Genomic DNA, 24,421 nt, shown 5'->3' with positions numbered 1-24,421 from the left:
TTCTTCCAGTAGCGACTCTCACAGGGGAGCCGATTTCTTCTCGGCTCTGACCACCACAGCCCTCAGTAATTATAGCAGCGTCTGAATTCTGAGCTAAAAACAGAAGTGCAGCATGTGCCTATTCCCCATGTGATTCAGAAAGCAGGAAATTGAAAGAGCCTGACTGAGAGGAGAGGGAGCGCAGAGCAATAGACACATCCAATATTTGTCTGAAAGCTGCTACGCCCGGGACGCAGGAGCTGTCATGTGCCGGCGCTGATTCTGCGTGCAGCCCGAGCCGAGCCCCGCTGCGCGCACCGGGGGCGAGGGCGGCGGGCGGCGGGGACGGAGCTGGGCTGGCCGCTCCCCAGTGTAAACAGTGCGGGGCGAGAGGGAGCCCGGCGCCTTCGTGCTCCGAGCAGCAGGCGGCTGGATGCGGGCTGCCCCGGACCTCCGGCGGGTCTAGCTGTGCCCGGCTAGATGAACAAAACCGGGAGCTTCGGAGGATCTCCTGCCTGTGGATATAAATAGGGATAGGCAATCGGGATGCGCTAGCTTTCTCCGCCGGCGCCGCAGCTCCTCCGTGCTCCGCGCCGCCGCTGGGACAGGGCGATGGACATGAACATGAAGAAGTTCACAGTGCGCCGCTTCTTCTCGGTCTATCTCCGCAAGAAGTCCCGGTCAAAGAGCTCGAGCCTAAGTAGATTTGAGGTAAAATTCGCCTTAAGTTTGTTACGCGTAGCGAATGCTGTTAGGTGCAGGTAGCAGAGGTACGGGAGAATTGTAATGCTGCGTTTACTGATGTGGTAAGTAGTTCAAGGTGCTCTTTCCCTGGAGGTGGTGATATTCGCACCTAATGTTCTTTGTTTCTGTGTAATTCAGTGCTTTTTCTCGGTAGTATTCAATACATTGCATAATATATTTAGTGTGTTGCCAGGAGTCCTTTTATCAGCCTTGCAGGGGAGGAGGAAGCTGGTTCAGGACATCGTGAAGTTGTAGGAAATAATTACAGATCCACTTAAATTAGCACAAATTACACCAGAGTTTGAAATAGCCTCATATTTTAGTCTTCCCCTGCACGCATACCATTCTTTCTTAGTGCTAGGTTTCCAAATAATTAATCAATTTGCCAGTACCTTTCATATATATGTGGTGTGTTAGACAGATACTCTCTTAATTGTTTCTCCATAGGTTCTCATGTTTGCACATATTTTTTATATTTGTCTTCTCTCCCATGTATCTCTCTTGGTATTTTTTCATTTACTTTGTTTTAGGAGAAGTTGTTCTTTAGGAGCTGGGGGACAATGTCAAATTAAACCTTCCATGATTTAGCAGTGTGAGGAGATGAAGATAGTTCAGGTGGGAGGTATTAGCAAACTGGAATGTGTGAATGGGTTAGAACCCGGATTTCTGCCTGCCTTCCTCAAACCATTGTTCTTCAGCCCTGTATTTGGAGCTGTGAATAGTCGGCAGGATGTGAGATCAATTGAATAGATGTCAGTTATATTTATGTTGTTCACTTTATCCTTGCAGATGATCTGCAACCTCTGCATTAAAATAGAGGTAGATGGGGCCTGATTCCTTTCTGTCTCACATTTATTTTGTGCTGGTGTACTTCAATTGACCTCTGAGGAGTTACTCTGATTTGCACTGGTACTCCCAGGAGGAGGATTAGTCTCATGCTGTGTGAATACGTTTTGAAATATTATTCCCTTAGTGTCCTATTTAAAGCACCAGGTAATTGTTCGAACATAAAGTTCTTCATGTGTCATTGCTTAAACAGGACATGACAAAAAGCCAAGTTTGTGACCTGTCTGTCTTGTTGGGTTTTATTTTCTTTCTTAAATATTTAAAATCAACTTTCTTGAAAAATGATCATGTAGAATTTTATTTTCATCATCAAACAGACATGCTACGCATTTAAGAAAAAACCTAAAAACTTTCTCCTTGGAACAGTCACATCCCAGTAGGACTGAGGGGAGAGATGGGGATACCTTTCCTTTCCCGATTTTATAGTCAGAATCACAGAGTTTAAGCTAGAATAAATGTTCTTCATAACACATTGTAAATCCTCTAAGCTCATGCTCCAACAGAGACAACAGGAAGTAGACCTGGAGTTACATGAAGGAGTTCTGAGACAAATGAGTGTCTTCACAGGCCACCAATGTCAGGATGGGAGTTGGTTTGAGAGAGCAGAGCCCCACCAGACCTCATAACTATTCATGTGACAGTGCCATAGTTTAGGAGAAAGATTCCACAATACTAATTATTTAATTTACTGGATAGTCTGGTGTGAATGACCAGTACAACTCAGCATTTGTATCAGGCTAGACTCTTGCTTCACTTACAAAAAGAAAAGGAAAGAAAAAATCTTTGCAATCCCTTTGACCACCAATGTTAGATTTACTGGACTTTCTCAATAATTATTAAATTGTTTTCCCTTAGGTGAGCTGTATTGTAATGATTTTTTTCTGATTTTAAATAACTTGCTTCAAGGAGCAACCTGATACCTACCCTATCGCACGTGTAGCTTCAGAGCACTTCGTCCACTTCCCTCCTTTCTTCCCTGGCTTGTCAGTAATGACCAACTTGATGCAAAGTGACTCAGTATTACAATGTAGTGGAGAATAAGGGCTGTTCCAGCTATGAAGAAAAAAATATTCATAAAATCTGTTCTGCTATTTAATTGTGAAAATCATCAGTGATGTTTCTACTTTGGGCAGAGGGCGATGACCAAACATGAACATCAAGTCTCCTGTGTGGTTTTCATCTCTGAGGGCTTCTGTGTATAAATTTGTAATTGCAAGTTAACAAGCGCTTATCAGACAAACAGAAAGTGTGAGGAAGACCATTGTTAGATGGTTTTTTAGAAGTGAGAATACTCTTCATCCTAGTAGGTAGATATTTTTAAAGATGCAGTAAAAAGGTATGGGTTGTTACATCATGGAATGAGTAAAGGTAAAATAAAGGAAAGAAATTTGGAAAAAACGCATGGGGCATTGCTTTGCTTAGTGTGCATTAGCTAATGTATCTGGCAGAAATTGTGTTACACGATGTCATTTGAAATTTGGAAGGGAACTGTTTTTACTAGGTTGTGTGGGATTTTTGTTATGTTGTTCTTTTGGCAAGTTGGAAAGGAGGGTTGAAGGGCTCAAGATGGATACTCCTAGGGTCAAGCATTTAATATGTTTAAAATACCACTGTTAGAGTAGATTCAAAAATAATACGATATTAGTTATTAATATAATGCTTAATTACTTTTTCTACTGTGGTATTCTACACTTCAAATTCACTTGTAATTACAGTCATAGCTTACAGGGCCAGGATACAGCTGCAGAAAAGGACTTACCAAATCACAGCTTGTTACTTGACCTTTACTTTTTTGTTTCAGATGCCAATGTCATTGCTATACCTGAAACAACAAGTACATCACCTTGTGTAAATACCTGGGTTTCACACTTTATCCTGCTAAAAGAGGCAGAGTGCACTCTGGTAAATGAGATGGTTTTAGGGTTTCATTTCATCTTGCCCAAAATGCGTGCCCTTTTTATTATTCTGGAAAAACCTGGCTGAAATTTGAATTTATTTGGCTACAGTTTAGGGGTTTCAGTTTATATTATTTTTCAGTATGGCCTACATTGCCCTTCATTTAAAAGGTACCTAGTGATGTAATTTTATTGAATATGCAGAGCCAAGTTTTGCCCTTCTGCATGCACAGAGTTCTGATTGAAGTCAGCTGAAAATCCAGCAAAGTCAATGGGAACTGCATGTGTGCATCTGAGAAAGGGCTTTGTTTATGGTTCTTGCTGAGTGTTGATGAACATGAATGTGAAACCATCAGGATAAAGTACACACAGTGGGGATCTGCTAAAGACTTTGAGACACAGTGGAATGCATCTTATGGCAATGAGAAATATCCCTTGATTTATAAATCAAAATTTAAATATGCCATTGGAATAAGCCAGGAAATACCTAAGCATATAAAGACTGGTAATATTTATTCTAATGATGCAGGAGCGTCTTTTTTTTTATTATTTTTTTTTCTTTTGAGAAAACAACTAATTAAAACATTAACTTTTATTCTTTTTGGAGACATTTCTGACTTTTATATTCCTGACATATTTTTATTCATTATTCTTACACTTTAATTCTTCTAATTAGTTTTTAGTTTTACTGGTAATGATGAATCCAAATTATGTTTAATCTATGTACGTGGCTCAGAGCCTAGAAGAGTTCTTGGAAATTAATTCAGAATTAATTTGGAGCCTGGTGTGCCTCGGCATGGTCAGTTTGAGAGGCAGGATTTCCTGTGGATGATTCAAGTGTGGGTCCTCCTTTGGTTCCAGCCCTGGCACGTAGGAAATGGAAGTGAGCCTATGCGGGCTTGTAAGTGGTAGTGCAGAAGGACTGGCACTGGCTTTGTAATACTTTGTTACCAGAGGTTTATGGTTCTAATCTTGGGCTCTGGTTCTGATTTCCTACAAGTTCAAGTTACAGCAGCCTTAGGAAAGAGCCCAGAAAGTGCTGAGCTAGACTGCTCCTTTTCCACAGTGGGCTGGAGCAACAATGCTTCGCTTGCAACTGCTTGTGGATTCATCTGCACTTGTATAAAGAGCAATTCTCTTCCTTATCAGCAGTGTCTTTTTTTGTATTTTTATAGCTACTCACTTGGTAGAGGAATAGAGTCTTTCTGTCAAATGTTACCCAGAATAAAGGCAAGGTAAAGAAAGCAGATGGGGATTATCAGCCCAAGAACATCTCTGAAAGGTGTAGGTCCTGAGGCAGCTTTAGTTTTTTGGTTTTTTTCCCTGTGGTAATGATCATTTTTGTGATGTGTGCTCTTGTTACAGCAGAAGGTACCGACACTGTTGTAGTGTCTAACTTCCCCCAGCTGCAGGCAAAAGACTTTTATGAGGAAATGCTGAAGTTCTTGTAGTCTTGCACAGCTTGCTGGGGGGAAAGGAGGCAGAGACGGGAGAAAGAGCAGGAGGAGCATGTAGTCCCTCAGGTAGGTCACTTGAGGAGCCAGGAAATCCATTTTTCAGGCTCATTTTGACAACATGCTGTGTCATTACAGATGGTTCAGACCTTTGTGCTTTGAATTTCCCATTTGAAAAAAAGAAAATTATGATAAATATTCATGTCCTTAAATACTATTCTACCTATTTACATTGGGTTTGTTAGCAATACTCATATGTGTAAATTTTCATAATAAAGGAATTGCTCCCAATTCCCCAACTGCCTCTGACTTTATCCCACATAAAGTCTCATGTGCCTCAGGCTTGATATGTGCTCCTTCCAACAAGTCTCGAATTAACTGTTGAGGTACACAAAAGGAAAATTAAGCAGGTAAATGTAGGAATAACTTGTCCACAGGAAAATCACAGAAAATTTGGACTGGAAGACATCTAAAAATCCTTTATCTGGACTCCTCTTCCTCCTTAGACAACATCACTATATCTAAACTCTTGCACCAAAGACATTTTTCTAACCTCTTACTGAAAGCCTCCAGTGGTAAATCCCCATAACCTTTGTATGTGGCGTATTTTGCATCATTATCCTTCGCGTCTGAGGTTTTTCCTAATATCTAACACAAGTTTTCTTAAGGCAGTTTAAGCCTGTGTCTTCTTATCCTCCCCACTGTAACTGTGAAAAGGAGTTTTGTTTGCAGCAGGATTTTTATGCATTTGAAAGCTGTTCAGGTCCCTTTCTGGTAGGGTAGGAAAAATATCTTTTCTCCTTTCTGAAAGTTAGGGACTTCCAGGAACAAGACCCTGGGCCAGTTACAGCAACATTGTTAGGGAGTATCTCTTCCTTTTTTGGATGCTAATTGTCCCTTGTAAAAATCAATTATACCTCAAAGGCCCCTACCCTGCCAAAGACCAATCCAAATTGTCATTTTATGCTCCATTTCCACCATCTCAGTGTCTGCATGACTCCTTGATTTGATGGTATTTGTCATCCAAGCCAGTGCTGACAGAGCTGATCCATGGGCTCTGGTGTCAGATGAATTCTGACATAGATCACACAACTAAATGTGGGCTCTGGTCACACAGCCAGGGCACACAAATGTTTGGGCATAGAGTAGGGGCATGGGACCATCATATAACAGAAGAGGTCTCCATTTGGTGGTGGGATGAGCCCTGTCTGATCCACAGGTGGGACACACACACGCCTACAAACCTGGATAGATAGAATGACTGATGGGGAAGAGGGCAGTGCCCTCTCTGAGCCAGGTAGTGCCGTGGTTCCCTGTGCCTGGAGCATCTGTGTGTGGGTGTGCAGGAGATGAAGAGCTGAACCTCAGGGACTGGTTGGGACCTGTGGGCAGCTGAGCCCCTGCCTAGCATTTATTTGAAGTAATGTAGCTTTACGCAAGTGAAAAACATGTAATTTTATTTTAAATTTTAGCTCATAGTATGATGTTCTGTCTGACCCTGTGGCACAGGAAGTCTGTTCTCAGGGGTTTTAGCTCTCCTACATCTATTTTTATTATTAGTAGCATTTGCTTCATGCATTTTTCTGCTAGTCTCAGGAGAAGACTCCTTTTGTGTGTGCTTTCTGCATTTGTGTCCTCACAGGTAACTGGAAGTATTTCTGAAGTAAGACAGAAATCAGAACAAAACCCCTCCTTATGTTGATTTACCAGTTACACAAGTACAAATACTTTTAATCTAAGTATTTGCTACTCATTTCCTTTTTTTCACTTAACAAGACTTACTGTCCCAAATCAGCAAGGATTCAATAAAAGAATTTGCTGTTAATGAAGACTCCAAGTACTTCAGAGAAGCAGCACTTGGTTCTGCAGACAGGACACACTCTGTGTATGTGTTACCATCAGCTCTTACAAAGTACAGTTTTGCTTCCTGGAGAACAAAGTTTCAGGAAATGGAAAGGAGCCATTGGATCACTAAATCTGCCTTTCTGACTGAGGATGTGTAACTTAGGAAGCAAGTGCTCCATCCATTCACATGCAGGGAAGCTCCTTCCAGGCAAACAGCTTGGGGTGTACATTCCCCCAGTGGGTGCCTGGATGGTGATGGGGTGGCCACAGCCTGGCTTTGGGAGTCTTTGAAGGGAGCAGTTGTCCTTTGCTGTTCAGTCTCTCTCACTACTTTGAAGTGTACTGCATCTGAAATGTATCAGCATTTCAGCAGAGCTGTTTTCACTGTGAGATGTGGGAAAACTTACAGCTCTCCTCTAGCTGAGAGCCAGGAGTTCAAGGGTACTGGAAATGCAAACCTTTTAGAGCACAGAAGACAAAACCACAAAGTTTTTAATGAAGAAAATCTTTTCCTCAGATTGCACTGTATCAATTGCAGGCATTGTGTAGCAGTGCACAGGCAAGAAAGGAAGATACAGTTTGCCGGTGTGCCTTCAGGTGGTAAGTAATGATAGTAATTGGCAAAATGAGTTAACTCATTAAACCTTAATACCTGAACTCATGAGAAGTCCAGATGTAATTCAAGGGTGTCACGTGTCTTTCCTGCAGGGCCAAATCTGAGCCTGTGTATGACTGGCAGAAAGTAGTAAATAGTTTTACTTTCAAGAATTGTTATGAGTAAACTGAAGGCTTTGCAAGGGGGGGAACTGAGCGTGTGGGTTTATCTATAACATTCACCTTTCTTTTCTTTTAATAGAAATTACTATTACATTTTTCTAGTAAATAACAAAGAAAATCTTGCATAAATTCAACTTTGTTTTCTCTACCTTCACGTTGCCAGCAACTAGTGGACAGGTTCTGTGGCTCTGAAAGATATCTTAGCCTTAAACTTCTGCATCAGCAGACCTCCATGCCAGTCTTTCCTGTATCATACAACTTCTGTGACTAGAATATGTCTGGGACAGCAAACGACATTGTAATTGCATTAATTGAAAAGCCATCTCTCTAAATATCTGAAACCCTGCTGGATCTGCTGCTAGTCTGCACAGTTCCCACTTTGTCCCTGTTTGGTTATGCATTGCAATTATTACTAAAGAGTAATCTGAAAGCAAGCCTTTATGTTAGATTATTTCTGTAACACAGTTTAAGACAGATTCATATCACTAGATTTGAATTTTTTTAGTATCAGTGTGTGCAGATGTTAAATAAAACACACTTCAGAAGGCTTTTTATAACATTTCATTATGTCATAAAATCTTGAAGCTCTTTTCTGGGAAGTAACATCACTAATTTTTATTCCAAAACAAACTCACTTTTCTACTAAATCAACACTATTAAGATAGCTAAACTAATACATTCTCAAAATGCAAATGATTTTCATGTGTTGGCATTGTATGGCTGATTTCAAACACACTGCAGTGAGTGCCTAAATTTGAAAGAAAGAAGGAGGGGACGTATCTGTTCTTGTTTTTCAGCTTCTTGTATCCTTGAGAGTTACCTTTGTATGTGGCAACCAGTGAAACAGACAAAAAAGGAGGGAAGTGTGGTAGTTAATATCAGCTCTTCCTTCCACATTCTGTCAGCTTGTCTTCCAATTCTGCTTCCAAAGGAGGACCACATGGTTGGGTTTACTCTAGAAATGGGTGAAAATGTGTTATATGAATCCACACATAAAAGTGCTGTGGGCTCTGAAGGCAAAAAGTCCCCACTGAAGTAGGCATCAATTAATCTCTCTCAGTCTCTCCAGCACTGTGAAGTTGTTCAGGTTTATGATGCCTGCCAGTCAGAAGTAATAATACTGTTCTATTTTTGTTATTTAATCCTCTTTTGTTCATGGTGTAGTTTTAGCAATTGTAAGGCAGAAAATACGTACAGCTAATAAAGCAGGAGTTGGGTCAAACTAAGCTGAGGGGGATTGAGGGGAGGTTTTGCTTTCTCCTTTAAAAAGTTTTAATATGCATTATCCTTAGCTGTGTGGCAAAATCAAGCCATTATGTCATAAGGATGAGCACTTTGGGGGCATTTGGTCTAGTCTGAAAAAAGATGGCTGTGCGTATTATGTTGACTACAAACTTAACCAAGACAAAACAAAATCACCCATGTTAGCAGAGCTGGAGACAAACCAGCTTTCCAAAATCAGTTGCTGAGATTTGTTTTTTCCTCCCATGATTTCAAGTTTTTATGCATTTGCAGAATTGAAGAATCCATACTAAAAGCATACTTCATGCTTTTTCTTTTCAGAATTTTATAGAAAAATTAATGACACAGCATAATATACCAAGCAGCAATGCTGATAAGGATGGTGGGCCACAGAACTTACACTGTCTGCAAAGTAGATAGGATTTATTCACCTACTTTACCCTGTTCCACCGGTACAATTATGGCAGCATCCAGATGTCTTCTTCTCCCTTCCTATGGCTGTTAATGCTACAGCATCCCTTCTCACACAGCAGAGGAACTCCGCCTGTATTTGCTGTTCCCTGAAAAAAAAAAAAAGCCTAATGGAATCTTTTGCCTGATGGCATGAAACAAATTTCTGAAAGTCTTCTCTACAACAAGGATTTTGTATTCTAGCAAACAAATTTTTCATTTTTCCCAGACAGGAAAACCCATATGGGACATTAAAAGGAATACCGTTAATGACTCTGAGGATTGTCACTTCCAAAGCACGGACTATCTCTTGTGATTATCTGCCAGAAGATACACGTTTTAGCTCCAATTGTCTTTTTGAAAAATCCCTCCACACGTGAGGATAAATCTTATATACCAATTTACTCTTGGAGATGGTATTCCACTAGGAAAGGGTGTAAGTTACCCATAACGAAGATAATTATGTGAACGGTGCCAACTGAAACTTTTCCCTTGCTTGGTTTAAAAGCATTTCCTTTCTCTATAACAGGTTGTAAAAGAAGCCATAAAATTAATTTGAATAATGTTTGTATTGAAAGAAATGCTATAATAGGCAAGTGTTTGTGATGTTATGGGAGGAGTTGTTTCCCTGGAGTTGTATGGAAACTTTTAAAGTTTTGACTTAGTATTTCTATCATTCTCATAACATTGTCAAAGGGGTGAATGTAATCTTTTCCAATGCAGATGATCTGGGTCATTTCAAAAACAACGTTTTTTGAAAAGCCTTATTTATGAAAAACACATCAGTCCTTTGCTTCTGCTCTTGACCACTTATTTTTCTATTGATCAGTCTTGGGTTTGCTTTTTGCCTCATTTTTTGTGTTTATCTCTTCCTCCTTGTTGTTAACCACAGGCACAACCATGGTAATTATAACCTATCCCCAGGGAAGTGGGGACTTACAAAACATTTAACAGGCTGTATGCACCACAGCCAAGAGAAGGTTTGCCCTTTTACCCTAGCTTTTAAAATCATTCTGCCAGTGTGAAATTTGTGGGACTGAGAGAGAAGTGAGAATAGGGCTCTCTCCATGGAGTACCACTACGGTCTACAAGCACTCATTTATCTTTCTGGTGATCAGAGAGCCGTTGTCTGGGATTTTGTATCATCTCTTCAGGGAGGCACATCAACTAATTCAGTAACATTTTTCAGTTACTAAAGAGAAGAAATTAAGTTGTTTTGCCCTCCTGGGATATGATTCTTTATTCTTGTCTGCAGGCTTTTCTTCCCTCTTGTAAATAAAGGTTGAAGATCTGAATGTGCTGTGCGCGGGTGTAGAATCGCACAGCTGGACTGCAGAAATGCTGAGCTCCACACTGATGGAAACTGTACCCTTGAGACCAGGCTCTTGCCTCCTGGTGTCTACTGAAACTCACTTTGCCTTCTCAGATGTTTCCCTTGTAAGGTAACAATTCTGCTTTTTCCTTCTCCCTCACTCTATCGTTCATCTGATTCAGCTTTTTTGTTTTATGCTTTAGACTCAAACAGTGCAGTCACGTGTTTTTGCTTTTCTTGTACTGCCTCTGTTTTGGTACTTTCCACCTTCACTTTACTGAGGTAACTGGGCAGTCATCAGTAAAAACAAAGCTTTGTTTGAGGAAGCTCTGATTCAGAGACGATACTCACCTCTGAGGCTGGGCAATGGTCAGATGGCTCTGGAGTCAATCCCAGATGCAGTACTTATTATATATCCCAGAAATGTCCCCATCTCATCTACTATGGTCCTTGCCTATTTCTCTTCAAATGCCTCTGCATTCTGGCTTTCTGTAGTTAAAATGTCTTGTGATCATTTCTCCTTCTGGGAGAGCAGCAGAAAAAACTCGTAGGGAGTCCCCTTGCCTCACAGCTCCCGAGTGTGTTGCCGAGGGTTTCATACCTATGACTCAGCTCTGCTCCCAGTTGAGCACGAGCGTCTGTCTGTCTGGGATCTTAGCTTTGTATAGTACCATCTTCACAGCACCTCTACTCTGATTTTAAAGCATGGTTACTATGGCACCTACAATATCATAGAAAATAGTGAGATAAAGAGATCAGTCTTAACATTTTGTGTTGCACGACAACTTTTGCCTCTGTTTTCACCCTCTGTGTTTTCTTTTGAACCTTGATGAAAAAAACTCACAGTGAAAATGAGATGATGATTTAGTCCCTTGCTGTTCTAGATATGTGAAATCATGCAAAGTTTCATGATCTGTGCGCAGTCATCACTCATTTCAGCTTCCTGAAAGGAGTAAACCTACAAAGTTGTTCATCTTGGGATTTCCATGACAAAGTTAAAACTAGCCTGCATGAATTTAGTCATTTATGGTGAAAAGATCTTCCTCTGAAAGCACCTTACCCTTGTAGTTAAGGGCTACTTCTGTTAATTTATAATGCCATAAAACCTAAACCAGTGCAAACTTACACGATTCAAAAAAAATGAAAAGCAAATTAAATTGCTCTTTTTCCCTCCCTGGAACTGTAATGAGATCTAAATCAGAAGAAAACCTGTATTCCTTTTGTTGGGACACTTAACACCGTAGCAGACTGGCACTGTTGATAGAGCAGCATTCCTTCCTCATTTCCAAAACTTGAGGTGTAGCAGAATGCTTTAACAACCTCCTCTGGTACAACCTTCCTTGGCTTCTCTGTCTTCTGGCTGGTGGCCTCAAGTTGCCAACAAGGACTATACCAATAAAACCCCTGTAGTTTAATGCACACCTTGTATTATTACCAGCTTTTGGGCTATCACAAAATTAGTGTCCTCATAACTGAATGTGTAAAAGAGGGTTATCCCCTGGACAAGCCTGTGAAACTAGAAGGCTAAATGTGATAGTGTTGGAGGGTGAAGTGCCCATGGCAATACATCTGGATCTGAGATCACAATATTTTATCCATGTGGCCTCTGAAAGATATAGAGACTGTCAAATCAGGAAACTTTCTCAGTGTAATTCAAACTTTTGTCCTGAATCTTACAGAGTGTCTTGTTTTTAGTTTAGGTGGAAAGAACTCTTCAAGGCATATTTATTAAATAAAACTAGCAAAGTGAATCTTGAACTGCTGATGTTCTCAGCTAGTAGTGGATGAACGAGGTATTCTGTTAATCCTGCAGGGATGCAAACCAAAATGTCAGAGTATTACACTGATTTTCCTTTACTTTTCTGAAATGGGTATGTGTCAGTGTGCTGTGTGTCTGTCATGTAGTCATCTGTGTGAATACAGGAAATTCACTGAGAGACTGAATTGTTGATTTGGATTCATTTTTTACCTAGGTTCCTAAAAAATGAGGCTTTATACATGCCCCCGCACCCTTTTCTGGCCCTTTGCTTTGAAAGCGTTGTCAAATTTAACAGAGAAAGGGAGAAAAAATAGTGTTCTTGAAGACATAACATTCATAGAAGATTCTTGAGAATAGGGGCCTGGAGAAAGGATAACACTGCTACTCCAAAATGAAGAAATGGGGAATGGGAGCATATTTATTTTCCACTAAAGAGACTAAACAGAAGGAGATGGCGGGAGAGAAAGAGACAGCTTGATAAGAAATGGGGATTTTTCTTTCCACTCTTTTCAGAACATTGCTAGACTTTGATGCCAGGAAGCAAAACAGGATTTTTTTGGTGAGAAGTATATTTGGATTTGCTGCAGAAACAAGTGGATTAGTCTATTTACCTGTGTAAATATTTAGGCTTGGAAATAAATAGTCCCCAGCAATGATGTCATTTATTGCAATAGTGCTGTCTTTTACTAATGTTTTTCCCTTACTATGAAGTAAGCAAGCTCTTTTGTTTTAGCAATTGCTGCTTTTAATGTAATGGGTGAGGCAGAAGTCCCTAGCAATGCTATTTTATCAAGGTTACTGAGATGCTTTTGCTATAAGGGGCAGGCAACTTAGTATAATACTGGGTGCTTTTCCCTTTGGAATCCAGTGATCACCTTTGTGTGGAAATGTATTAAAGATATTTGCCTGAAGCCACTTAAAATGTGATGTACCAAAGGGGAAAAAACTCACAGAACTTTAAAAAAAAAATAGACTAATTTATCAGTAGGATTATTTAAAAAATCCTATAGAAGTTAGTAGAATGTATAGGTTGACAATGAATTAATTAGAAAACAAAATCACAGTATAATAACTTCCAAGGTTTTAGAATCCTTATAACAGAATTATAAAAGTATCAGTATTTGCTTGAAATATCTTGTCTTGCTAGCTCATTGTTGCTTTGATGACATGAATAATTAATTTCCTTGGATAAAAATGGATATTTAGACTGGCGAGAGAGGCTTTGCAGGTACAGTGAGGAGTCCTCAGGCACGAATATGTGGAGTAAGGAAGTCTGGGAAGAATATTGGTGTTTACTGATGTTGTAGTTGAAATAGTACACTATAATAATTGTTTTTAAATTCTGTTGTATATAACTAAACACTATCAAATTACTTTGGTGTCTCATATTGGCACGCTGAACAGCCAAGTGGGTCAATCTACAAAATTTTGGCATTTTCTGATGTTTGCAGGATGTGTAAATAGCAAAGCAATATTTCTGCTTGGTGACACTTCACATGGTGAAGCTGTCAAATTTCTGAGCCAAGACCTGACTACATACCTGTGCCCCACAAATTGGAGTTTAAACCGTCCACTTTTGCCCAGCCTCCTTACACTTTGCCTCTGAATTGCATCTGAGACATCAATGCATGCAGGAGAGAGGGGGACTTGTGTGGGCACGTATGACAAATGTTTTACACTAACCAGATTATACACATCCTTTTAACAGACAGTCTGTTCTGTTGTTTGCAGTAAAGGGAACATAAGCAAATAATGTCTAGTGGTCTTTGCTCTTTTTCAGGACAGTTTCTGAGCGGGATTCATGTGATACAATTATAAAGGAATACGTTGTAATTACAGCCATGGTTTGTGTGTGTGTATATATACATGGCATTTACATGAATAATGCATTTAACGGTGTAAATACATATAGAATGGCAGTTTTTCCATGGAAAGTGCTACTAAGAGGATTAGAGTTTGATGTCATAATACTGTACACAGCCTCTCATTGACTCAGAGGGGAGGATTGTTTAGTTCTGCCAGTCACCAAGCAGAACAGCAGCTCGCATTCCTGCTGCTGACATTCTGTTTGAACTGAAATTGCTAAAAAGATAACTTGTTGTTTTTTAAACCCCAATCTGATATTGTGCAATTTATTTAAAAATATTTTCTCCATTTCAGGGTTTAAATTCCTCTTAAAATTATTTTCAGGGCATAAATGAGCAATTTCTGACCTTGTTCCTTCCCTTTTGTTCTCAGCTGTTTTTCTATATTGTCTCTTGTCCCCACAGATGTAGATTTTTTCCATTTTGGTCTGTAAGAGGTTTTTCCTGTCCCTGAAAAGTGCTCCTAATGAAATCATCTTTTTCCCAGCTGCTTGAGATGCATCTTCTGTTCCACCGCCAAAGCCCATAGTGTAGACGAAGCCTCTTACCTCCCCTTGTTTACATAACTTATAAACAGTCATTTTTGCTTGTTTGTTTGAAGCAAACAAGCTCAGCAGATCATTTCATGCTGCAAATGTACTTTCCTTGAAACTTCTGAGTTTTTTCTGCTGCCCTCACTTCCTCTGTAACCCTTCCCTTTCTCATAGAATGGCAGAATGGTTTGGGTTAGAAGGGTCCTTAAATATCATCTTGTTCCAAGTTCCCTGGCATAGCCAGAACACCTTTCACTAGACCAGGTTGCTCAAAACTGTATCCACCCTGATCTTTAACGCGTCCAGGGATGGGGCATCCATGACTTCTCTGGGCAGGCTGCTCCAGAGCCTCACCCTCACAACAAAGAATTTCTTCTTAATATCTTACCTAAATCTAGCCTCTTTCAGTTTAAAGTCACTATCCCTTCTTCTGTCACCACATGTTCTCCCTTCTGGTGTTGTACCAAAGACTGAGGATCCCCTTTGGCCAGGGAATGTCTCCAGGTCACAGAAGGCAGCTCATCATTCATATTTCAGTCCTAACAACTGAGAAGTGGTTTTGCCTTTGTACTGACATTTTTCTTGCACACACTGCACCATCTACTAGTGACACAAATGGCTTAAATATGAAATCACCAGTTGCATTCCTCTTTGTTTTTTTCAAATATCTGTGCTGTTTTACAAAGCCTTCCAGCTTTTCCTTACATAGTTCATCATGCTAGGGAAGAGAATGGCTTGCACCCAAAACTCTCTCTGGGTTGCCAATGCATTTATTAGCATAATGTTAAGGACGATGAGAGTTTTTTGTTCTGTATGGTAATCAAAACTGTCTTCATGATTATGATGGTAAAACTCCAAAGCAAAATTCAGACATTTCCTCTGGTTCAAATAATAGAAGTATGTGTTCTCCACTGACCTCCATTTCTTAATGATAAATAGCTCTCACTTAAAGAGAATACCTGCACTATCAAGTTTCCCCAATGTTAGTACACCTGTGTTTTATTTCACAACCAGTCTGTTCACAAGCTACTTATTTTTCTTAGAAACTTGAAGATGGGAAGCCCTCCATTTATTTGTGGTGCTGGTGTCCCTCAGACCAGACAGGCACTCCCTGGTTCCTACACTGGTGTTCTTTACTGTGCCACCATGGTGAGCTCTTGTGCCCTTATCTGTCCTGATTTCAGTGGTACTGCAGCCACCTTGTAGAGAACCAGGTTTATGCTTACTACTCCTACACTGAAAGCTCTTTAGTTCTGGACCAAACAACACTGCTGAACTTCCCAGCAGTCTTTAAGTACATTTTTCCTAGAGCCTATTTCATTCACTTCATTCACACTCAGGATTCATATTCAGGAATTCCTGGTAGTTTGAGCAAAGAGACACAAATACTGTAAGGTTTTCAAACCCAGAGAGTTTTATCTTATGATAAAGCTTATGAAGAAAAAAAAAAAGAGTGTGGTGTCAGAATAACGTTTGCATGTGTTTCCTTGCCTTTGTTTCTTCCCCTGCTTAGGTATTATTGGGTTTCGATCAGGGTGCTCTAAGGGGATTTATGGATTTATATTCAGATCTCTGCATCTGATTAATCTTAAAAAAGTTTTCTATCCTACCAAGTCCTGCACAGCTTCCCATCCCAGATATTCCTCCGAAAGGATTTGTGCTCTGACCACATTGTTTCTCTTCCTGACTAGTCACATTCAACAATACCCCTCTCTGGAGGGGTGTATAAACAGGAAAACAACTAAATATAGATCACAGAGAGAGAAGGAATAGAATGCAACAGTGTGCATAAAAAGGACTGCTTGCACAGATGGTGTAGGGCCTAGAGGAAATGTGGAGGGGGAGAGAGAAAGAGAGAGGCTTGAGAATGAACAGAGATGGGGGAAAAAATTACCTGTGGTGTAAACTGTTTATAGGAGAAAGGAGGCAGACAGAATGTCCTTCTGTTGCCTGGAGCACTCTGTAATGAACTGGGTTAGCATGATCAGAGAACAGAGGCCAAACTAGACTTGAAATCTTGTTTCCTTCATGATTATCTGCTGCCTTGATTAGAAGCTGGTCAGCAGAACAATCTTGAATACTGCAGTCCCCTCCTTGTGGGCAGCTTGCTTTGGTGGAGCAGAAGGCAGGGAAGGTCAGCCTTCATATTTAACAGAACATAAATACAGTCCCATGGAATGGCACACCATGAGAAATTTAGGAAAGTGCTATTTCAGGCATCTCCCTGCCTTGGTCTATTGCATTTTTTATTTTTATTGTCTTATGTATTAACACAAGTTGCTGACCCAGAGCAGTCTAACTGCCTCTGGTTAACAGACTGGCTTACAGGAGAAAGAAAAACCTTACACCTCTCCTTGTCCTTCCTACAGCCCTCACCCAGCTCTTACTCTTCCTGCCCAAGCAGGTGGGACGCGACTGCGGCGCATTGCTGTTTTCTTACAGATATGCAGCAGGACCCATAGGTATTTGCAATTTCCACTTTCTTAGCAGGCATGAGCTGCTTTGAGTGCCTCTGTAAATTGGGAAGATGGGGTGCTTCTGTGGTAAATTTCGGACTTTGCAGCAGTGGCAGCAGAAGGGAATGGGTGGCTGTGCTTCAGCAGCCTGCGGACAACGCCTTGGTGTCTTGGCTCGAATCATGGACAAAGCAGGGCTGGCACTGATACCCCAGGCTGTGGACTAGGGCACTGGTGGGCAGATCTCTGTCTGTGCTGCTGCCTCTGACATGAGTGCTGTCATTTTCAAGGGAGATGGAGAAACATATTTGATTGGGAAGCAGAAATATGTTAGATTGCCATTGCTAAGTCTGCCAAACCCTAATGGTTTCATTTTTGGGAGAATACACAGAAATCTGAGTAAATGAAGGCTGGATTCAAAACCTTCTGCTGCTTCTTGCTGTGCACAAATAACTTCTCTACAAATAATAAATACATTGTCTGACCCACAGCATCCTTCCAACAGATCTGCACAGGCTGGACTGTTAGTTGCTGATGACCTCTTGGAATTGATGGTTATGTGGGGCTTTTTATATTGCCAAGCAATTTAACACTCTTTTGTTTTCTGTTCTATGTATATGTCTGCAATTACTCATATATTTTGTTTAGAAATACCTTTGGAAAAAAATTATAGTGACAGAAAATAGCCATCCAATATCCCATTTAAGTGTTTAAACCATTCTTCATTCTACCTTTTATTCGTGAAATGAGACACATGTTCATTTGAGGAAATTTTTTCTTGTTTGAGCAAGAATGAGGTAAAAAAAGACCATTGTAGAAGAACTTTAAGGGGTCTGTTTTTCTGGAAATTAAACAAACAGCACATTTTATAGTGTTCCGAAATGGGGAATAAGTCAGTTTGTTGGTTTTGTTTATTTGTTTTGTTTGTTTTTTATTTTACCAACTCATTTAGAAGAATATTATTTGACAGTTAATTTACTTTTACTGATCAAATATATCTGTATTAGTATTGTTGGATTTAAAGCACCAGAAAGCTAAGCCTGATATTCATCTGTTTGTGGAAAGATCACCTTTGAAGAGATTATACTGCTAGTATTTTGATAAGAAATACTACTTATTATTGAGAAAGAGCCAGTAATTGCATTTATATTACAGCAGAAAATTATGGGGAGTAAAATCAATGTATACCAGCTGTTCAGTTGTCTTCAAAATCCTGTAGACTGACTCCATTCTGTATTCTCCTGCATGGTAAAATCTATTATTGTCTGTACCTGCACGGTTTTGGTTTTATTTTGTTTCTTTTTCTGACTGTCTGGGAAGGTACCTTACTGCATGAAAAGATTAGAGTGATTATAGCACAGAAATAAAAGATGACACATCTCACCCCTTCTGTCCCCAGTTAGACCAAGGTGGCCCAGCAGTAGAACCAGTGAAGAGAAGGCTGTACAACAGAAATATGCTCCTGATCCCTTAGAGATGGGGGTCTGCTGCAGACTCCAAATTGTTCTATGAGTTTTGCTCTTTCTTTTAACAAGGAGGTTCTCTAAGGTAGAATTGGGATTTTTATTTTTCTTTAATGTGGTATTAACTGGCATTACTTCTCAGGTTGAAGCTCTTTAACGGCAATACTTGCTACATACTTCTAACCTTATGTTGGTTAGACAAGTCACTGTGAATTAACAATAAGGTAAATTGGTTAAGAATCCATTTTGTGTCTGCCAAATAAAGGCTATTGTCAGTTATTGTTAATGGAGATCTGCATTTTTTGTTGCTCTATGTACTATCTGTTATTCTAAAAGTATATTGTGTCTTATGCAGCTTTAAATGCTCTATATTTATGATAAATTGCCATTCAAATGGACAGTTGGGTGGGGATGAGTTTAAGCCTTCAGTTTCTTTATTCAGTACATACAGAGAGCTGTAGATTCTCCATGGCCCCTGCCTCCTTTCCCCAGTTCTGGCCCCTGATGCCATCAGCAGTCCTGCTGCAGTCCCTGGATGTACACAGGCGTGTGCACGCAAATTAACCCACACATATACACACTCGTGTGCCTGTCCTACCTGGTCAATGCTCCAGACAGCTCATTTCACAGATTTCAGGCTTTACCCCACCTGGGGATCACAGCCAGCACAGCCTGACCCCTTTGGTCCTACCCTGAGCCTTGGGTGTGTCTGAGAAGAGGCTGTGATGCCTTTCTTTTTGGGATGCTTTGCCACACCAGAGATGCAAGAGGAGCAGTGGCCTTTCGGTTCAGCTGAGGAGGTATTTCGTAGCTGTGACTGCTCTGTGTTGGTACCCACCAACAGGACATGGCTGTGCCAGATGCTTTGATTGCAAAGATAGAAAATATCTGTGGACTTAGTAAGGGATGTGATGGTGGGGCTGGCAATGAGGGGCTATAGCAAAAAGGGGGGGAAGTTCAACAAAATTTAGACCAAAAATGCAGCACTTCAGAAGGGAGGAAGGCTCCCTTCGAGCTCTGTTTGAAATGAGAGGAGAAGGGAGGAGAGAGGAATGTGGCAGAGGGAGGAAAGGAAGCACACTGAAATAGAAGACAGAGAAACAAGGGCGTGGAGATGATTAGAGTGAACACTCAACACAAGGCTGAGAAACTTGTCAGAAGCTCACAGAATGCTGGATGTCTGGAAAAAGCAAAAACCTGTTTTGACTGTTTCAGCAGCTGTTCCTGCCAGCTGGTTTTGTACTCTGCAACTCTTGCCCCCCTCCCCCTATGCCTTCCCCAAAGTGCACTGTGGTGAATCACAGCTGGTAACTCCTCCAGCTGTAGATGCAGTTTGAACAGAGGAAAGCTAATATCCTCTGGTGTTTCCAGTTTTTGGCTGGAAATCCTGTGAATGATAGACAATCTACAGGCTCCTGGTTTTTCTAGCATAGCAAGGTCCAGCAAAGAACGTGCAGATTGCGCCTGCAATATTACAGAGGAATGCAACAAAAATCTCCCTGAAAGAGGGAGGCAAACCCAACAGGAAGACTGTGCTTGGTCTCCTGTCTCTGTACCAGACACGTCTCTGTCTCTACATCTCTGTACCAGACATTTCTTTTTCATGGTCACAAATAACAAAGCAAGGCCAGCAAAAGCTTGATGTTGCACATCAGGCCTTAAATAATAGTGACATAAGCCAAGCAAACTCAATTTCCCATTTTCAATTACATCTTTTGCAATTTAGATACTGCTGTTCTGTGACACCTTTAGTAGAACATCACAGGCAATCTGCCATTTAAAATTTTGTTTAAGGGCTTTGCTGGAAGAATAACCTGTCTTTTACAGCATTCACTGCATGTGTATGGGACTACAGTCACTATCATGACATTAATAGGTTACTGTGTGATTTTCTAGATTACATTGTTATCCTTCTGTAATACAAAAATGTTAATAATTTTTACAATCCCACTTGCACTATTCTTTTTGTGTGGTTCGTGTACTTTGGATTCCCCAAAACTTGGATAATGCACTGAAGCTGACAAGTCTGGGCTTGGTTTTGTTTTGTTTTGTTTTTCTTCAGAGTCAAGAGTTCCTTGAGTTAATTTTCTGTGGAAAAAATGGGCCCACAGACTGAAGGGCTCATTTGTCAATATATGGTCCATGCCAGTTTTTATAAAGACACTGGGTTAATTTCTGCAGAGTATATGGGACTAGAGAGAAAAAATATTTATGTACCTCCATTGCTGTAAAGTGTTAAAGATATGCACACATACAATAAAAGGCCCCATATTTAACTCTTCAATAATTAAATTCACTCATTAAAATTACCACTAGAACTCTGAAAAGGAATGCTGTTCTTTGCAAAGCCACTTCTGCTGACTTTAAAAATCTATTTTAATATAACTTCCATTTATTTAAGCAAAGCCTTCAACATATAATTTTAAATTTGAGGTGTAAATTTTAACATGCATTTTCAAGACTTAAGCCAAAATTACTTGCTGAGACCAGGCTGCATTTAGCATAGAATATAAAAGTACTTTGGAGTACAATGGAAGCTGAAGCTCAAGCTCAGCTATTACAAATTCACTCTGAGGCCTTGACTGTGGCTTGGACCAATATGATGATCAAGTTTTCATCTGAAGGGAACTTTTTTCCTACTTCTCTGTAGTACTGCAAACTATGTAAGACAGCAATAGTAAATTACAAATGCATGCTCCCACTCCTGCCTTTCCAGTGGCATGCAAGGCAATAAGCAGCTGTAGCAAATTGGACCATGTACGGAGTAACAATTTCGAGTCAGGAGAATGAATTATTTTCAGTGTGCATGAGGTGGATGCAGGTGATCAGTTCTCTGTTGGGACGGCAGGTTAAGGTGCAGTTGTGCACTGGGCTGCCCAGGGAAGCCCCGTTCAGGGCTACTGATGTGTGAGTTCACTGCCATAGGCAGCATGGCCTGGGTTTTTCTAAACTTTCCCCAGTACTTCTAGCAAAATATGATTCTCTTCCTTTGAGCTCTTACCTCTGTAAGATCATGAGATCTATAGTATCATGTGAACTAAGAATTAATGTGGAAAAACAAACCAGTAACCTACAGCACACTTGTGTGAGCCAATGACTGCCCAGATCTTAGGTTGTCCTGTGCACTGGTTTTACCACCAGTTCATGTAAAAGCCTAATGCATCCTCTTCCTGGTAGTTTTCTCTTTTCATTGTTGATGGGATGTGCTAAAAATAGTCTCCAGTCTATAGATATCTAAACAATGAAACAACAGATACAATTTTGGGAATGGGAATGTTGCCACAAACTATTTATTTAAGCTAAGCAGCAGCAGGAGGCAAAACTAGTTTCTGTAGATGTGGCTTAGTAGTAATGTCTCCTGAGGTTAGAATATAATTTCTTCCTCATTTTGTATTCAGAGAATAGTTGAGATAGAGTAGAAATATACTTTCCCCCTGAGGAGCGGAGCAATTTGTTTTAAATTTCTATGGTAGTCTGTACACAGCTAAAAAATCCAGAAGACCTGAAGGATAACTCAACTCCAGCTTGCAGAAATTAATGGAGTTTCAAGTTATGCTTTGGACAACTATGGCTTTTCCAGTTATGGTGCCTGATTAAAAAGCTATAAATCTTAAAGGGTACAAATAAGTTTACCCTAGAATTAGATGAGTTGTTCTCGGTCCATATCCTAAAATTCAGTAAGGTAGGGATGAATACCTGTGCTCACCTGGAGACAGAGAGTGATATTCTGCCTTCTTAAATACATTTCCTGTACCAGTCTCTGTTGAAGTTTATACTCATTCCACTTGTTGTATTCCTACTACTTGCAGTGAGCATGATTAAGGCTTGCAAGCTCTATGCCAATGCCCCAAAAATGGCCACATCTGAGGTCTTTGGCCATTTCCCACCACTGCAGGTGAGTGCTGTGGTATGTCAAGCCATTATTAAGTATTCAGGGAGGAAGAGCACATGGGAATGGAAGCTGTTACCTGCTAGACCTGCTGGAAAGATGCAAGGAGTCCAGGCAGGACAGCAAAGTTACCAAGCTGTGGCCATGGGACAAACACAACCCATATTGAGCAGTTTATGAGAGAGGACAATTGGTTTCTTTCCCCATCATATTATAAAAGTGGATATAATGCACGTTGGAATGTATCATCTGAACTGTATTTATGATGGTGAATGGGAGATATGTTTTACTGTGAAAAGCGGTCCGTGATCGTGTAGTGCTATTTTCATGCTTATTATTAATGACATAGCCTGTTGCATACTAGGAAAAGAATGCAGATTTTACACTGCTGCATTTGTCATACAAATCATAATCCTGAGACAAATCCAGGCAAAGATTGTTAATATTTTTATGAATAATGCAGAACTATGCCTTAGCTGTGTCTGTCTCTCTACAAAAATTTTCACTAGTTCAGGAAAGTGAATGAGCTTCCTCTTAAATAACACTTGCTGACTCTCAGAAGGAAGAGGATTTGTTGGTCTGCACATCCTGTAGCTCTTCTTGCTGCCACCCAAGGGTTTGTGCAAGGGTTGTTTTGTTTTATTGTTTGTGGGTTTTTTTTTGTTTTGTCACTTTTTAGTGGATTTTGGTTTTGTTTGGTTGTTTTTTGTTGAACTCAGCCTGTCTTTTCTGCTTTGTTTTCTTCCTCTGTTGCCTTCTGAACGGTCCCCTGTGCATTCACCACTGCTGATTTCTCTGTTTCCAGTAGGTCGGTAACATTTTCCTTCTTGCATGGAGGCAGATGGTGTTAAAGCAAGGAGACTGCCTATGTGGCATGCAAGCTTTTTAATACCTATACCCATGAATACCAGTGTTAGGCATGAGAGGAAGAAAGATAATGGAGAATTTGTTTCAGACACACAAGCAGTTGCAATCCAGAAGTCTCCTCTCATCAGCTCTGCTCTCAAATTCATTTATGTCATGAGGCTGAAGTGGTGCAGTGTCACCCTGTGCCCCAAAGCCTGTCTCTAGCCATGACAGGGCACAGCTTGATGCCATGTCCCGAGACAGAGGCTGGAAATTTCAGGAACCCTCCTTGCCCAATACAGTAGGCATACAGGCTGACCTTAAACATCCTGAGCTTTCTTTTCAGGCAAGATAGTAGAAAACTAAAACTGAAGAGTTTATTTTTAGCAATAAAACAGTAATCTGGATGTAAATGAGACTGAATTTTGGAAGCAGCCTAAAAAAGGGAATTTTACAAGGCGAGATTTACATCTTAGTGTTGGATCCCAGTGCTCTCTCTCTTCCTTCTCTAGTTGTTTAAGGGACTGCCTGCAGCACATGTCAAAAACGTGCTTCTAAGCACTTGGCTGGTGAATTGTTCCTTCATGATGAAGTGTACCTGGAGTGTTTTACTCTTCTGCCATCCTTAGAATGGTGTTTCTGGGGAGTGGGTACAAATTGTGATGAGAAGCCAACTTGAGAGTGTCTTGTAGTGTGTCTTAGAGATGGTCCCGTTCCACTTGACCTCGTTGTCTCTGGCAGTGCCTTTTACAGTTCAGGTTTTTCATTCAGGAATGCTTTACCTCTGTTTCTCACATGCTTTGCTGTGGTCTCTGTGTGGATTCTGTGTGCTGTGGTGGAGTTCCCCTAAGGGAATCCAAGTCATGGGCTACTTCAGGCCTTCCACCCTGAGGAAAAGTACTCAATTCCTAGATCAAGTGACAAAAATTGCAATGAAAAGAAGGACAGTAATTCCTTCTGACAGGCTCTCAAGGTAGATGAAATGATTTGCCACTTTATCTGAAGTTGTATACAGGACTATGACTGCTAAAAAGTCAGATGAACATACTTTAAGAATATGTTTGGG

The 24,421-nt window shown here is 40.4% G+C and overlaps 1 protein-coding gene across 1 annotated transcript in view; it reads left to right on the top strand.

Annotated features, from left to right (window-relative positions):
- Positions 1–383: 383 nt before the first annotated feature.
- RPS6KA2 (ribosomal protein S6 kinase A2) overlaps positions 384–24,421 on the top strand; it is a 158,487-nt gene continuing 134,449 nt past the window's right edge. Inside the window, exon 1 of the mRNA XM_005526944.3 lies at positions 384–690. Within this exon, the coding sequence (XP_005527001.1) occupies positions 592–690 (99 nt within the window). The 5' untranslated portion in view covers positions 384–591. The remainder of the gene's footprint in view (positions 691–24,421) is intronic.

Source organism: Pseudopodoces humilis, chromosome 3, assembly GCF_049639895.1.
Source record: "Pseudopodoces humilis isolate 2021_Gansu_Grassland_sample_001 chromosome 3, ASM4963989v1, whole genome shotgun sequence".
Taxonomy (NCBI): Eukaryota; Metazoa; Chordata; class Aves; order Passeriformes; family Paridae; genus Pseudopodoces; species Pseudopodoces humilis.
Note: the sequence above shows the minus strand (reverse complement) of the source record. Positions and strands in the feature narration are given on the sequence as shown.